This window comes from Rhipicephalus sanguineus, chromosome 4 (assembly GCF_013339695.2).
Source record: "Rhipicephalus sanguineus isolate Rsan-2018 chromosome 4, BIME_Rsan_1.4, whole genome shotgun sequence".
NCBI classification, from domain to species: Eukaryota; Metazoa; Arthropoda; class Arachnida; order Ixodida; family Ixodidae; genus Rhipicephalus; species Rhipicephalus sanguineus.
In genome coordinates, this window is record NC_051179.1 from 165,251,250 (window position 1) to 165,267,365 (window position 16,116).

Consider the following 16,116-nt stretch of genomic DNA (forward strand, 5'->3'; position numbering starts at 1 on the left):
AAAAAGCACAGCTTACCACAATATCAATCTTGCCGAAGTGGTCGGCTGTTTCTTTTATAATGGCGGACACTTTTTCTGTATTCCTAACGTCAGCCGTCTTCACCAGTACCTGAAAAGAAAGATATATTAGGCTATAGCACTCTGCTGTAGCCGCAATTATTCTTGCGTGGCAACGCTACCCTCTCAGGTTTTGCGTCATCATGTCAATAAATACGTAAGGAAAATGTCCACGAAAGCCTGAGGTTTCGCTGCGCACGCCAGCCAACAGGTGCTGTTCTTGTCTGGTCGTTCTGAATCCCGGCCGCGGCGGCTGCATCTTCGATGGAGGCGAAACTGTTCGAGGCCCGTGTACTTAGATTTCGGCGCACGTTAAAGAACCCTATTTCCAGAGCCCTCCACTACGGCGTCCCTCAAATCATATGATGGTTTTGGGACATTAAACCCCAGTTATTATTATCGTCTGGTCGTTCCTAAAGGTCAGGAACACTTAATTATACGACGACTTCAAGATATATATTCCCTGTTACGGAAGCAGTGATTTGATGTTAAATGTGCTGAAAAGTTTCACTTTGCTCGCAATAGGGAAAGTTATTGCGATAAATGGGGTCATGGTGGAGACATAGCTATGAAACATCGTTAACGCATGAAGTGTGCTTAAATCATGTACAGATGATCTAATGCCCGTGCATTGGTAGCGTAATAGCCAAGTACTACTTCATAGTTTCAACATGAATCTACGTACTGGCTTGTTCTTCATTAGCCGTATGCAGCGACCATATACATGCGCAATGTTCTCTATTAGGGGAGCGAAGTGGCTGAAGTTCCATGGAACCTCCTCCAACTTGCCCCCTTTCCCTCTTCCCGACCCTCCTCCCATAACTGATGTAGGATGGCAGACTGGGCGAGTTGATTTAGATGCATTGTACTTAAAGGACAGCGCAAAAGACGGGACTAAGGAAAAGAGAAGGTACACGTGACACACGAACGTAACGCTATGTCACATGTCCTGGTTGTTTTTCAGAAAAAAACGGGTCTGACCTCAAATTTACCAGTGACGTTCCCCAGAATAACACCCTTCGGTACTTAGATTTGAAGCTTACTTTTGAAACGGGCCACCTTTCTTGGCAATACTCGCCTTGGAGCGAGAAGCCCCTGCTGAACTAAAATTCTTGCCATTCAAAACTAGTAAAAAACGGGACAACAACCGAATGTATGCCTATGGCAGTCAAGAAATCATGCCTTCACAAAATGCGTCCGAGCCTCGAAGCTCAAGCTATCCGCTGCAGGGATGTTGGTTACAAGGACACAGTTCTTGTTTCGTGTGCAGGCAAAATGCTCAAGAAGTTAAAATGTTCCAAGAATGACGTGACACAGTGCACTAGATCACAAGATGGGCATAATACTGTAGCTGCGACGCCCTATATCCATGGGCTCTCGCGCAGGTTCAAGAAAGTAGGGGCTCAGTTTGGCGTTACTGTCATTTTTTCGCCCCCAATACACTGGCCAAAGTGGGAGCCGCGGTTCAAAGAAAACATAAATACATAGGCGTGCGCAGGGTTCCCCTTCAGGGGGAGGGGGGCGAAGGTTCGTCACAGCCCCCTCCCAATTATGACAATGTATGGTGCTGACATTGCGCCCCCCCCCCAATTCGCAGCGCCCCCTCCTTGTTATATCAATGTGTGGGGCTGACTTTGCGCCCCCCTCTCAGGTGAATAGGGGGGCGCCCCCCCCTGCCCCCCACTGTGCGCACGCCTATGCATAAAGGAATAGGTAAGAGGGGAAGCTGTAGATTAAAACTACACCATCTCCCGCTAAAGAGAACCATCTGTGGATGCAAAGCAGCGGGGAGACGGTTCGCTTGAGCGGGAGATGGTGTAATTTTTTTATGAGCGGGTTCGCCATGTTTTTAAGCTGGGGCGAAGTCCCGCGCCGTAAGCTGCATCCATTCATTCAAGGCGTCGTGGAACGCGAAGAGGAACGCTACGCGCGTCGTGTCTTCCCTCTGGCCTGGCCGTTAATTCTAACAGGCCGAGCGGGGAACGCGGTCGACAGGCGCGCGAGAGGGGGGAGTGTAGGAAAGGAGAGAGAGGGAGAGGGGACGCGCATTCGCTGGCGCTCATCGCGGCGTTGCACCATCTCTCGCTAAAGGGAGCCATGAGTGGAGATGGGGAGGGGGCGTAGAGAGGAGGTGTGTGGAGAGGGTTTGCGCATGCGCAGTAAATGTGGTCCTGACGCACACCACCGGACTGAACTCCGCCATAAGATGCTTCGCATCTTATGTAAATCTGTAAACCCTGTAAATCTGGTGGAGTATACCACATTGCTTCGTCTTGTGGCCGCGAATATACAGGATTGACCGGCAGATGTTGCCATGAGTGTGCATATTCAAATGGACATCGTTGAATAATCAGATGCCAAGTGAATTTGCGCCAAGAGAAGACGTCGCCAGACAGTGCGAATTCGAAGCCGCCCCCGTGAGCGGGCCCCCCGTATCTTACAGCAGAACGTGAAGTTGCCCCCTGCGCGGGCCCCACGGTCCCGGCGCCGCGCAAAGTTCAATGTAAACACCGTGCGCACCGGCGCGGCAGGAAGAAAGGCTCCTCTCCCACATTTGACCCCAAGGAATCTCGAGAGAGGGATTTCGAAGAAGACGACCTAGAGCTCGGGGCAGTCGAACCTTGGCTTGGGCGAAAGGAAGACGTACGCGGCTCGAGCTGGACAGAACCAACATCGGCTACGCTCCGGTCCCTGATTCTAAGTCGTTCCCCCGGCTATGCTACGAGGGCTCCAGCAACTGTCAAGTGCAACACCGGACGCCAACTGCCACAAAAGAAGTAAATTCGGACTTTATTGTCTTTTACGTGCAGAAGCGAAATTAGTTTGTGATTTGGACTCTTACTTAGCGATGTTGAATATCGAATAAGCCATTAGCGATGTAATATTGATGACGTACCTTTTGCGTGTATTCTATTTTTTATGTATGTTCGAAAAGTAAATAGCCGAAGCGAAAAGTGTACCTGTGCATCCCTCTGGTTTCCTTCACTTTACTGACGGTGACGACAGATGTGCTAATGTGAGACTGCTTGAGCACCTGAATGCATTACCGGAGAAATTAACCAAATTGGCAAAACGCTGCTTTGACTGTGGCTGAACTCCGTTCCTAGTGGACACTAGTATTCTGCTTGTTCATAATGATGCATTTACTAGAGAAGTGGCGGAAGCTTTCCACATCTCTAGAAATGGAATGAAATGTGTAAGTCAGCCTCCTGTTGCCTTGTCTACTAAAGAGATTAGCCTGCTTAATACGGGTTAACGTCGTAATTTCTCGCACGTGTGTGTATGAGACAAAGTGTTGTAGAGTTAGCTACACTGGATTAGTCGAGCAGTTTCGCGTGGATCCTCAAGAGCCGTGCTGCGCATGCGCGAGGATCAGTGATGTCACGCACCGGAGCCGGCGTCTCCCGCGCACTCCGCCGCCGTCGGGCTGCGCTTTCCAGAGGAGTGACGTCGTAGCCTTGGCAGACGTATTGGCGCTGGCGCGCGCGCAGCTATTCGCCTTCGCTACGCAGTCGCCGTCTGACACTGCTCTGGAGCCGCTTGATAGCGCCTCTGACTGGCGTTTGCAATGTGGTATAACGATGGAGAAGGTAAGCGCAGATGCTGCTCAACGGCGCAGAAGAGCGGAGAAGCTTGACTCATCGGATCGCGAAGTAGTTGCTTGGCAAAATAAATATACAAGTGCCACATAATACGTATACCGTGTCTCATTGGAGCAGCAGTAGGCATGATAATCACGCTAATCTTATACAATCACGAAAGCTAAGAATAATTAGCTTAACCTTTGCTAACGCTACGTTATCGTGGCATAGCCGAGCTAAGCCACTGCAACATTTTTTTTATGCTCCTGTGTGCTTAGCTGCGTTGTTTTTGACTATGAGCATGCGCACATGCTGGTTGTTTGGCCTAAAAAAAGCGAGATTTTTCTTCCAATGAACTCGGTTGCAAGAACAGCGTCGTGCGTGTTCCTTATTCCCGTCTTTCGCGCTGTTGCTTAAGTGCAATGCCTCCTCCCATTTAGGACCCTTACGATCAGAACGCAGTGCAAAGACCAGGTACGGGGACAGGGGTCTTCAACAATTGAATAATTGTTGCACCTTAACCCCTTAACCAACAAACCATCATAATGAATATCCCCTGCAACTTACTTCCACTCCTGGAGCTCCGTTCGCCTTGCACTGTGCAGCCACCCTTTCCAAAGCAGCAGTGCTCCTCGCTGTGATGGAGAGCGAACACCCAAGTGTGGCGAAGTGCAGAGCCGTGGCTTCGCCGATGCCAGAAGACGCACCTGCAATGCGATAAAACGAAGCAGCCGTCACTCGCTGTGGTATAGTTGTCCTGTGGTGAGGCCGGAAATTTTGCGGGCGCCACCCAAGCACATTCGAGGTAATTTTATTTGCTGTCTTTTTTTCAGGAACTTGCGCAGTATTCTGCGACGAGTTCATTTTAGCATACCCAAACCTCATCGAATAAGCATTCTTTCTTTTATATTTAGAGGCGTAGCTTTGTGGACATTCTCGAGAAGGTATTTCGAAAGACCTCAGCAAGTTCATCACTCTTCAGTAATTGAACTGCGGGTTTGTTTTCCCACGCTTGCCACGCAGCAGCGACTTCCGCCTTTGCGCAGGCTTTACATTTGGCGTCCTATTGCGGAAAACGCAAGTGGAGGAACGTTTCTCCCCGATACGCATGGTCTCTCGTGCGCGCGCATGCGTACGCCGGGTTGTGCCGTGACCTCGTGCTACACAGGGCTGTGTAATGCGGTTTTACCTGCTACGTTCTCGGCTACGTTTATTATAGTCGTATTTAACTTTTCTTCCTTTTGCACGCAGTTGGCAGCCTCAGATCATGTGACACTGCCCGACATCGACAAGTCGTGTGCGGTTTCTTGTACCTAGGATTGTTACGAGCCATGCACGAAGGATGCTTCCTGTTTTTTTTAGCGGAGCTTCTATGAGTTTCACGTTTCGGTGGCGGCGGCATCGTACGCGAAAATCCAAGCGCCGGCGAATAACCGGAAACGCGGGTGTAAAATACAGGTAGAGTTTACTAGAACAGGTAAGTTGTCGGAACGAGCTTCGAAAAGTGAAGCCCAAACTGGGTCAATTCGCTTGTGGCGCTGCTCTCGGTAGTCTGCAATGAGCCGCTTTTAAAGCAGCGCGCGGCTCCGCCGAAGTGGAGCAGGGGTAGAATACCCGCTTCGCACTCAAAAGATGCGGTTTCGAATCGCAGCTGTAGTTGGTGGGTTTTGAATGTTGCTCTAACCTTTTGTAGCTGTATTGGTTTTCCTTTGTTTCTTAAAGTAGCTTCAGTTTCTGCAAGTTGCTTCAAAACGTAACGCAACATATGAAGTAAAACAGAAGCAACATGACAGTCAGCGTAGTTATTTGCAGCGCCACCGCCCGGGATTGAACAAAAACGTGAAGTATGGCCTTCAAGATTTTTGCGAATACCAGACTGGAAACGAGCCTTCATATTTTACGTTTCTTTTTGTAGGAATACGTATCAACAGAAGCTAGTTTTAACCCATGTATGCCCAAACTCAGAAAGAAATGACAAAACAAATATTATTTTTCACAAAAAGTGTACTTCTACCCTCAAGAGAAAGCACAAGTTCTTTATTTACTGCCAGGCAAGCGCAACACTGTTTTCCAAGCCGTCCTATACATATATAGGACACTGGGCATTAGGGGCGCTATGTGCTCGTGTAGTAAGCCATGAAACTTTTCACGTGCACACCGACATTGCACTTCTTCCTCTCCATGACGTCTTTTATACAAAGCACGCGTATGCCCGGAAAAAGCGGCCGGCATGTGGCAGCATGAAAAGTAAGCAGTGCCTAGGCTTGCACACGTTGAGAATGAGGCCAGCTTGATGTGCTGTAGGTGGTGCTTTTTCATCAGCTAAATAAATAGTCATGTTAGAGTGCATCGAGGAGGCGTCCTATATATCAGACCCTGGCCATATATGGGTTAAGAAACAAAGGAAAACCAATACAGCTATAACAGGGGCACAATAATAAAAACCCACTACCTACAGCTGCGATTCGGACCCGGGACTTTTAAATGGAATGCGGGCATTCTACCCCTGCGCCACTTTGGTAGAGCCGTGCTCAACTCTTAAAGGATGATACATTGCAGGCTACCGATCGCAGCGCCACAGGCGGATTTACCCTGATTGGGCTTCGCTTTCTGTACATTGGTACTGCGGTGGTTCCGAGCACTCCCCTGTACACTGTAGTACAGGAATACGTCCTTTGAAGGTGCGTAATTGAAACGCGTATTTGTATGCGCCGTTTTCCAACAATTATGCTCTCTTGGAACATTGATGCACGTAACGTATTCGGGGTACTATGGACGGGACTGCAAGTTCTGCCATCAGACATGCGCGACACCTCGCCCCACATGGTGCTGGAGTGCACGAACACCCTGGAAGTACCATCGTCATCATCTCCAAGCGAAAGCGAGGAGAAAGCAACTGATCCAGAGGAAAAATTCGAAGACAAGTGGGAGGCTCTGATAGTGACGCAGGACCACGAAAACCAGCTACGGTCAGTGAAGAGGGCTCGGGTGGCGGCAGCGAGCAATGGCTACGTGGACTGAGGAGGGTACCCACCTTAGGGCTGAAGTACATCGTCATCAGCCTGTCTACGCCCACTGCAGGGCAAAGGCCTCTCCCATGTTCCGCCAATCAACCCGGTCCTGTGCTTTCTGTTGCCACGTTATACCTACAAGCTTCTTAATCTCATCTACGCACCTTATTTTCTGTCTCCCCCTCACAAGTTTGCCACCTCTTGGAATCCAGTCAGTTACCCTTAATGACCACCGGTTATCCTGTCGACGTGCTACGTGCCCGGCCCATATCCATTTTTTCTTAATTTCAGCTATGATATCCTTCACCCCCGTTTGTTCGCTGACCCACTCTGCTCTCTTCCTGTCTCTTAAGGTTACACCTATCATTTTCCTTTTCATCACTCGCTGCGTCGTCCTCAATTTAAGTTGAACCCTCTTTGTAAGTCTCCAGGTTTCTGCTCCGTAGGTAAGTACCGGTAAGATGCAGCTGTTATATACCTTCCTCTTGAGAGAGAGTGGTAGACTACCATTCATGATTTGATAATGCTTGCCGAATGAGCCCCATCCCATCCTTATTCTTCTAGGTATTTCACTCTCATGGTTCGGCTCCGCGGTTACTACCTGTCCTAAGTATACGTACTCCTTTACAACTTCCAGTGTCTCGCCACCTATCGCAAAGCGCTGTTCTCTGTCATGATTGCTCCACATTACTTTAGTTTTATGCATATTATTTTTCAGACCTACTCTTCTACTTTCCGTATCCAGTTCAGTAAATCATGAGCTGTAATTCGTTTCCCGCGTTAGTCATCAATGCAATGTCATCAGCGAATCGCAGGTTACTGAGATACTCTCTATTAACTCTTATCCCTAATTCTTCCCAATCTACGGCCCTGAAAACCTCCTGTAAACACGCGGTGAATAGCATTGGAGAGATTGTGTCTCCCTGTCGTACGCCCTTCTTTATTGGGATTCTGTCGCTTTCTTTATGAAGGACTATAGTGGCTGTGGATGCGCTGTAGATTTATTCCATTTGTTTATATAGGCTTCGTCGATGCCCTGATTCCGCAGTGCCTGCATGACTGCTGATGTCTCCACCGAATCAAATGCCTTCTCGTAATCTATGAAGGCTATGTATAGGGGTGGGTTGTATTCCGCGCATTTCTCTATCACCTGATTGATAGTATGAATATGGTCTATTGTTGAGAAGCCTGTACGAAATCCTGCCTGGTCCCTTGGTTGATTAAACTCTAATGTCGCATTAATTCTGTTAGCAATTACTTTTGTGAATAGCTTGTAGACGACGAACAGTAAGCTGATGGGCCTGTAATTTTTCAGGTCCTTGACGTCCCCTTTCTTATGGATCAAGATGATGTTGGCATTCTTCCAAGATTCTGGTATCCTCCCTGTCGAGAGACACTTCGTATACAGGGTGGCCAGTTTCTCTAACATAATCTCTCCACCGTCTTTCAACAGGTCTGATGTTACCTGATCCTCACCAGCGGCTTTGCCTCTTTGCATTCCCTTTAGGGCTTTCTTTACTTCTCCTGTTAATACTGGTGGGATGTCAGATTCCTCTGGGATATTACTGCTTCTTACGTTATCATCCTGACTGTCTCGGCTGCTGTACAGATCTCTGTAGAATTCTTCCGCTACATCAACTATTCTATCCATATTGGTTGTGACCTTGCCATCCTTGTCCCTTAATGCATACATCTGATTTTTGCCTATGCACAGTTCTGTCTTCGTAGCTTTGAGGCTTCTTCCTTTCTATAGAGCATGCTCAATTCTCTCCATATTATACTTTCTTATGTCGGCTACTTTACGCCTATTGATCAACTTCGAAAGCTCCGCCAGCTCTATTTTGTCTGTTGCATTTGAGGCTTTCATAGCTTGTCGTTTCTTAATGAGGTTTTTCGTCTCTTGGGATAGCTTACCAGTGTCCTGTCTAACGACTGTACCCCCGACTTCCACTGCACACTCCTTAATGATACTAGCCAGATTATCATTCATTGCGTCAACGCTAAGGTCGGTTTCCTCGGTTAAAGCCGCGTACCTATTCTGAAGTGAAACTCTGAATTCCTGTACTTTCCTTCGCAGAGCTAGTTCATTAATCGGCTTCTTGCGTATCAGTTTCTGCCGTTCCTTCCTCACGTCTAGTTGAATTCTAGATCTTACCATTCTATGGTCACTGCATCGGATCTTGTTAACTACTTCCGCATCCTGTATAATGCCCGGGTGGTCGCACATTATGAAGTCTGTTTCATTTTTAGTTTCGCCATTAGGACTCCTCCACGTCCATTTGAAGTGAAACTCTGAATTCCTGTACTTTCCCTCGCAGAGCTAGTTCATTAATCGGCTTCTTGCGTATCAGTTTCTGCCGTTCCTTCCTCACGTCTAGTTGAATTCTAGATCTTACCATTCTATGGTCACTGCATCGGATCTTGTTAACTACTTCCGCATCCTGTATAATGCCCGGGTGGTCGCACATTATGAAGTCTATTTCATTTTTAGTTTCGCCATTAGGACTCCTCCACGTCCATTTGAAGTGAAACTCTGAATTCCTGTACTTTCCCTCGCAGAGCTAGTTCATTAATCGGCTTCTTGCGTATCAGTTTCTGCCGTTCCTTCCTCACGTCAAGTTGAATTCTAGATCTTACCATTCTATGGTCACTGCATCGGATCTTGTAAACTACTTCCACATCCTGTGTAATGCCCGGGTGGTCGCACATTATGAAGTCTATTTCATTTTTAGTTTCGCCATTAGGACTCCTCCACGTCCACTTATGAGTAGTCCGTTTTCTGTAGAAGGTATTCAAGATCCGTAAATTATTGCGTTCTGCGAACTCTACTAGTAACTCCCCTCTGGCATTTCTAGAGCCGATGCCATATTCCCCAACTGCATGATCTCCAGCCTGCTTCTTGCCTACTTTTGCATTAAAGTCGCTCATCAGTACAGTATACCGTGTCTTTACCTTACTCATTGCTGATTCTACGTCTTTGTAGAAGTGTTCAACCAGTTGATCATCATGGCTGGATGTAGGCGCGTAGGCCTGTATCACCTTCATCCTGTACCTCTTATTAAACTTAATCACGATACATAACGCCCTCTTATTAATGCTATAGTATTCCTCTATATTGCCAGCTATATTTTTATGAATAAGGAACCCCACTCCTACTTCTCTTTTGTCAGCTAAGCTACGATAGCATAGGACGTGTCCGTTGTTCAGCGCTGTATAAGCCTCCTGTGGCCTCCTAACCCCACTGAGCCCTATTACATCCCATTTAACACCCTCTAATGCCTTGAATAGTACAGCTAGACTCGCCTCACTAAATAAAGTTCTAGCGTTATATGTAGCCAAGTTCACATTCCAATGGCGGCCTGTCCGGACCCAGAGATTCTTAGCACCCTCTGCTGCGTCGCAGGTCTGACCGCCGCCTTGGTCAGTTGCTTCGCAGCCGCTGGGGACTGAGGGCCGAGGGTTAATTGGTATATTCATGTGGAAGGTAGTGGCCAAGTACTACACCAGGGTGGCCAATCCTGCTCTGGTGAGGGAGTGCATTGCTGGCTGTGGTCGCCAGTTAGGCTGCTCCCCAGGCCTTTTACACAATTTCATCATCACGCGGATTTTTTCAATCCGGTTGGGAATTGTCCGGCACCGGGATTCGAACCACGGACCTCTTGCATGCGAAGCTGATGCTCTATCCACTACGCCATCGCTGCAACCCATGAAGTACATGAAGCCTTGTCAAAAAATAAAGTTCATATAACTCTTTTTCGATCATGAGCTTGCCGACAATCAGTAATTTCTGGCATGACAATCGGACTCCTTAATGGAGGTGACCTGTCATTTCGCATTGTCAAATTTCGTTGTTGCCTTTCATGGTCGCATTTTATTGTTACATGCACGACTGTTGCTGTTGCCTGTAGTAACAGAAGTAAGGCATGTGACGGGGCTAGTTCGTGTTCCATAGCTGCGTGATGAGCGCGGGAGAGGCACAAAGGCGTGGTACCGACGAGGACTAGCGTTGACATAGAAATGACATTCATTAACACAATACATGAATTGAGAAAACGAAATAGTACACCTCGTCACACCTTATTCCCTTGTGACAGGAGGTGAGAAAGGAACTGAGATTACAGCAAGAAAAAAAACAGCAGAAAACATAAAAACCCACACCATCTCCCGCTAAAGGGGACCATGAGGCGATGCGAAGCAGCGTTTCGGCATGTAGAGCCCGCGTTTCAGAGGGGGAGTGGAGAGGGAAAGGGGAGGGGTGAGAGAGAAGGGGGAGAGAGGAAGTGGAGAGGGGTAAGAAGAGGGGGAGGGGAATAGGAGAGGGGATGGAGAATGAGAGAGGGGAAGTGGAGAGGGGATGGGGATATGGGAAGTGGAGAGCGAGAGGAGGTGTGTGGAGAGGGCTTGCGCATGCGCAGTAAGGGTGGTGACGCCGCACACCACCACCACCACCACCGGATTGAACTCCGCTATAAGATGCTTCACATCTAAATAATCACAGCATATCCACGGGGTGAATGATGATGAGTGGGGCGAAGCTCCGGAGGAAATCATCGGTAAACCGCGGAGCTCTTCCGTGAAATTCGCCCAGTACATCACGTAAAGAGTGTAAAACACCGTGTATATATTAAACATCAAGCGTTTATTGTACTGTTGGTTTACGTAGTCTCTTCATTATCACCGCTTTGTGATCGGTGAAATGCAGGGAAAGTGAAGCGTGCCAAGAGCGACCGCGTTCCCCGCTCGCCCTGTGAGAATTAACGGCAAGGCCAGAGGGAAGACACGACGCGCGTAGCGTTCCTCTTCGCGTTCCACGACGCGAGGTTGGTAGCATGCCCCAGGAAAACCAACGGAACGTGATCGTGCAAGTGCTCCGGCTTCGCAAACAATGCACCGCGTTTACTGCACATAGAGCGTCCCAAAACCAAACATCTTGCTCAAGGTGTGCTTTGCCTTTTTCGTAGAAATAATTTTTTTATCATGTATATTAAGACGAAACGTTGAAAGCTCACTAGAGTATATCGCCAGCAAAGTATATCATTTAGTGTGATTAAATCAAGGAACACTACGATGTCTTGTAAATTATGATATCTAGTGAATTGCTCACCTAGTGTGTACTTCATTAAACGAGAGCTGGCTACATACATACATACTACAGAGGAGGGAACGACCCACACCCTAAGGAGCTTCGCCCCTAAAAATCCAACCGGACTGATCTCTAGCCTACCAAGCGCAGAAGAACTCAGCTAATCTAAATCTTTATCAATTAGAGCGACGGAAGGTTTACTGATGCAATTGCATTTAGCGATTGCCGCAGCCTCAATGATCGACGTTGCGCCTGTTAATGATGATGGGCGTCAATGCGTATGCGCTGCAGCATTCGGCAACACAGATTTTAGCTAGACATTACCAGGATAGCATGTGCATCATCACTGAGGCAGATGTTCGAACGAGCTGGCAGTTGGCCAGCCCGTAAAAAGATCATGTGCTTCGTGACGCCAGCAGGCGCAAAAAAAGAGTGTTCCATACTCGCCGTCACGGCTGCTAGCGGGGCTGACTAATATTCCTAGGTTTAATATGCACATATATACTCCATAAAGTAGACGGGAGGATAACCACCGCCGTAGATTAGCGGTAGAGCATCGGAAACTTTATTGGAAGGTCGCAGGTTTGGTCCCCGCCGGCGGCAAGTTACCTATTCGTCCACTTTATTCATTCGCATTTACATCATCATTACTACAAATTTACATTATGATTGCTACAAATAACATCCCCTATACTTTCCTTGGCTTTCTTGTCACACAACCGTATCTGGTTGTTATGACGACAGCCCGTCTTAGAAGGAAGAGGATAAAAGGCAGGCGCTGATTGGAGTCTGGCTTGCGCGGCAGCCGGCGGCACCGGCGAAAATAGGTTCCGGAGCGATTGGTTCGGCGGGAGAGAATGTCTGCCACTGAGCAGGAGAAAGAGAGAAAAGCGGCGTCGAGCGAGCACTGTGCGGCGCGCGGGAGAGTGCCGCGCCGCTAGTGTGTTCGTACCTTCCCGTCCTGTTTTATTGCGATAGCAATTATAAGGACAGTCTCGACGGGTTTCGGCGCCGCCGTTGCATTTGCCGTTGCCGCAGCCGTCATGTACTTCCGGTATGAAGTCCAAATTGATAAGATCCGCCCGCGCATTGTTGTTCTACCGCGGGTAAAAGCGCGCGAGCGGGGGCGACGAAAGAAAGCAGAGATCAAACGAGCCGACCCGTTTCCGTCGCTCGGACAGTGCATGCGATAGCATCACCCTGCTCGGGAGGCCTGCCTTCAAAGCAGACAGGAAACGCCACGCCGTCTTTGACCATGAAAAAAATTACACCATTTCCCGCTAAAGGGGACCTTGAGGCGATGCGAAGCCGGAGCACTTGCACGATCGCGTTCCTTTGGCCTTCTTTGGGCATGCTACCGACCTCGCGTCGTGGAACGCGAAGAGGAACGCTACGCGCGTCTTGTCTTCCCTTAGCCTGGCTGCTAATTCTCACAGGGCGAGCGGGGAATGCAGTCGGCAGGGGCGCGAGAGGGGGGCAGCGTAGGAGAGGAGAGAGAGGGGAGGGGACGCGCATGCGCTGGTGCTCATCGCGGCGTTGCGCAGGAGAGAATTTCGACATGTCTAGCCCGCGTTTCAGAGGAAGAGAGGAAAGGGGGAGGGAAGTGGAGAAGTGGAGAGAGGGATATGGGAGAGGGGGAGGGAAGAGGGAAAGTGTAGAGGGGCTGTGGAGAGGGGAAGGGGAGAAGGTGAGTGGAGAGGGTATGCGCATGCGCAGTAAGGGCGATCACGCCGCGCACAAACACCACCACCACCACCGGATTGAACTCCGCCATAAGATACTTCGCATCTAAACAGACGCGAGGTGGTGACGGGGAGGGGGGGGGTGTTGTCGCGCGAGCAGCCACTACTTTGAACTTTGGATCTAAGGGCGTGGTCGCGATCGCTGTTGCGTTCGTATCTCCAAAGCCATCACAGCGGGCGGCTTGTATACCCTTCTACGTGCTGCGCTCTCAACGTGGAGTGACTATAAGGAGAGCGTCTTCCTGGATCGCCCGTATTCTCTTACACCAGCGTTCTGTAGTTACGCGAGATCGGATACAAGAAAGTTAGCTGCCAGCCTCACTTCGTGTAACACTACAATTTGTTGGTATCGCATTCATTGCTTCGCATTTGCGGTGAAACTATGACTTTCTTCAGATACCACTTTTCATGGCTGCTCACGCTGAAGAGGAACGACAACATAGCAAGTCACAAGTCTGATGTCTCCAGCCATCACTACTTTTTGATTTATCCATAATCATAAGGAATAAATGTGGAAATATGATGCCGATTTCTGCAGTGTCTTTTTGCAGCATATGAACCCTATGCACATCGCAGTCGCACATTTTAGTTGGCTGTACTCACACAAGCATGTAAACGAGGTCTACCGCAACTGCTTAATTGAAAATCACAGACCATCTTTGCGCGCTTCCTACATTACTCTGCTAGAAAAGCTGTGTGAGTCATTTTGATGAGTTTTATGAAAATAATGCTGAAATTGAACCATTCTTTTTTTCTCCGCAGCAATGGGCGCGAGTATTATTGGACTTGTTTTAAATGTATACTTCACTGTTTGGAACATTACTCGCGCGACACTACAACATGAGTTAATTGACTATATAAGGCAGTTATAGAGTCGCTTGACACTTCGGTGTATGCTATTTGACCCACTTAGGAGCGTTACTCGAAAGTGTCATCTTACTCCCTCAGCAGTGGTTATGCGATTCTTCAGATAAGAGTCCTCTCACTCATGGCAAAAGCTAGTCAAGGTACACTCCTGGAGCCGACTCTCAGCCACCAAGAGAGTCACCGCGCCTCTTCGTAGAGATTCGTATACGTGGCAAGTCAGTACTCACCGAAAAGAGTCACACATGCTCTTTCTTTTTTTTTTTGAGTGCAACAAAATAAAAATTGTCAGATTTCGCAAGCATTGCGCTTCAGGACACAGCCACACAATCAACCTTTTACATGACCTTGGCGCAGTGTGTGACGTAGTGTGTGCAGCTAACACGCAGCTGTAGATAAACGCAAAAAGACAAAATGCATTTTGTAATGAAATCGTTTTCTATGAGTGCAGATAATATAATAATATCTGGGGTTTAACGTCCCAAAACCACGATATGATTGAGAGACGCGGTAGTGGAGGGCTCCGGAAATTTCGACTACCTGGGGTTCTTTAACGTGCACCTAAATCTAAGTACACGGGCCTCGAACATTTTCGCCTCCATCGAAAATGCAGCCGCCGCGGCCGGGATTCGATCCCGCGACCTGGGGGTCAGCAGTCGAGCGCCATAACCACTAGACCACCGTGGCGGGGCTATGAGTGCAGATAGCCTTGTACATTGTCTAATTACGCTTATTAAGATTTTAAAGCAGGGTTCACTCGACGAATGAATTTTTTCGCAACCTTTATGAATATTGCTTAGCAATGTACACGCGCAAGCACAAGCAGGGAGGATTCCATCATAAAACAGCAGGAGTTCATACTGAAGATACATTTCTAAAGCCACATACCAGTGATGAATGCAACCTTTCCTTGCAGATTCGGCATTGCGGCAGAGTTCAGTTAGGTGCTAGAAAAGCGACGGTTTGCTGGGAACTAGATCAGTCTCTCCGCGATGAACAGTTCAGTTGTGAGCAGCTGCGATAGTTGTGAGCTGTTTTTATACAGGAAGGACTTCGCTTGCTATATCGCCACCTGTTATTGAAAGTAAAAAGCTCAACGTTCGTGTAATTTAAAACTTTCTTATATTTAAACTAATTCGTTGCTGACGGAACAATCATAATTAGGTTGTTTATGTGGTAGTTATTTATTATAAAATGAGTGATTCGCAGTCCTAGCAAATTGTCTAAATTTCCTGCGGGCCTAAAGCAGCTGTGGAACTCAAACATTCCACAAAAATATGCGCATGCCAAGTCACGTGGTATGTATGCGGAAAAAAAAAATACTTACCCTACATACAGTGATCATCCCACGCCAGCTGTCCAAGATACTGCGCTCAGTTGTCACTGGTTCTTTGCTAAACAAATGCGGCCAATAACTTTAGTGCGCGATTTGCCATCGTAAAATATATTTACGAGAAAAAAATGTTTTCTCTCCTAATCCAAGCTAACCTAACCTAACATAACCTATTAGTCTTGCCGTGCATGGTGGGCAAAACATGGGCAGCCAAAAGCACTCTAAATATGATACCACTCGGAACGCGTGAATTTTCTGCTGGTTGCTAAAAAAATGAATAACGCTTTCTATTCTCTCCCGTTGGCGTCCGCTGCATTTTGTCGTGATGTGCATATTGGTAAAGCTGTATAGCAATTCTGCTCCCATGACCACTACTCTTTCTTTAATTCTACTAGTTACAAACGCAAGTACATAGCGTGGCTGTATAGTTGTAGTAAGCGTGTCA

At 48.0% G+C, this 16,116-nt stretch overlaps 1 protein-coding gene across 1 annotated transcript in view; it reads right to left on the reverse strand.

Annotated features, from left to right (window-relative positions):
* Positions 1-15,336, reverse strand: part of LOC119389109 (3-oxoacyl-[acyl-carrier-protein] reductase FabG-like) — a 39,562-nt gene extending 24,226 nt beyond the window's left edge. Inside the window, exons 1-3 of the mRNA XM_037656360.2 lie at positions 15,227-15,336; positions 4,206-4,345; positions 17-109 (exon numbers count right to left, since the gene is read on the reverse strand). Coding sequence (XP_037512288.1) covers positions 17-109; positions 4,206-4,345; positions 15,227-15,263 — 270 coding nt within the window. The 5' untranslated portion in view covers positions 15,264-15,336. The remainder of the gene's footprint in view (positions 1-16; positions 110-4,205; positions 4,346-15,226) is intronic.
* Positions 15,337-16,116: the final 780 nt, after the last annotated feature.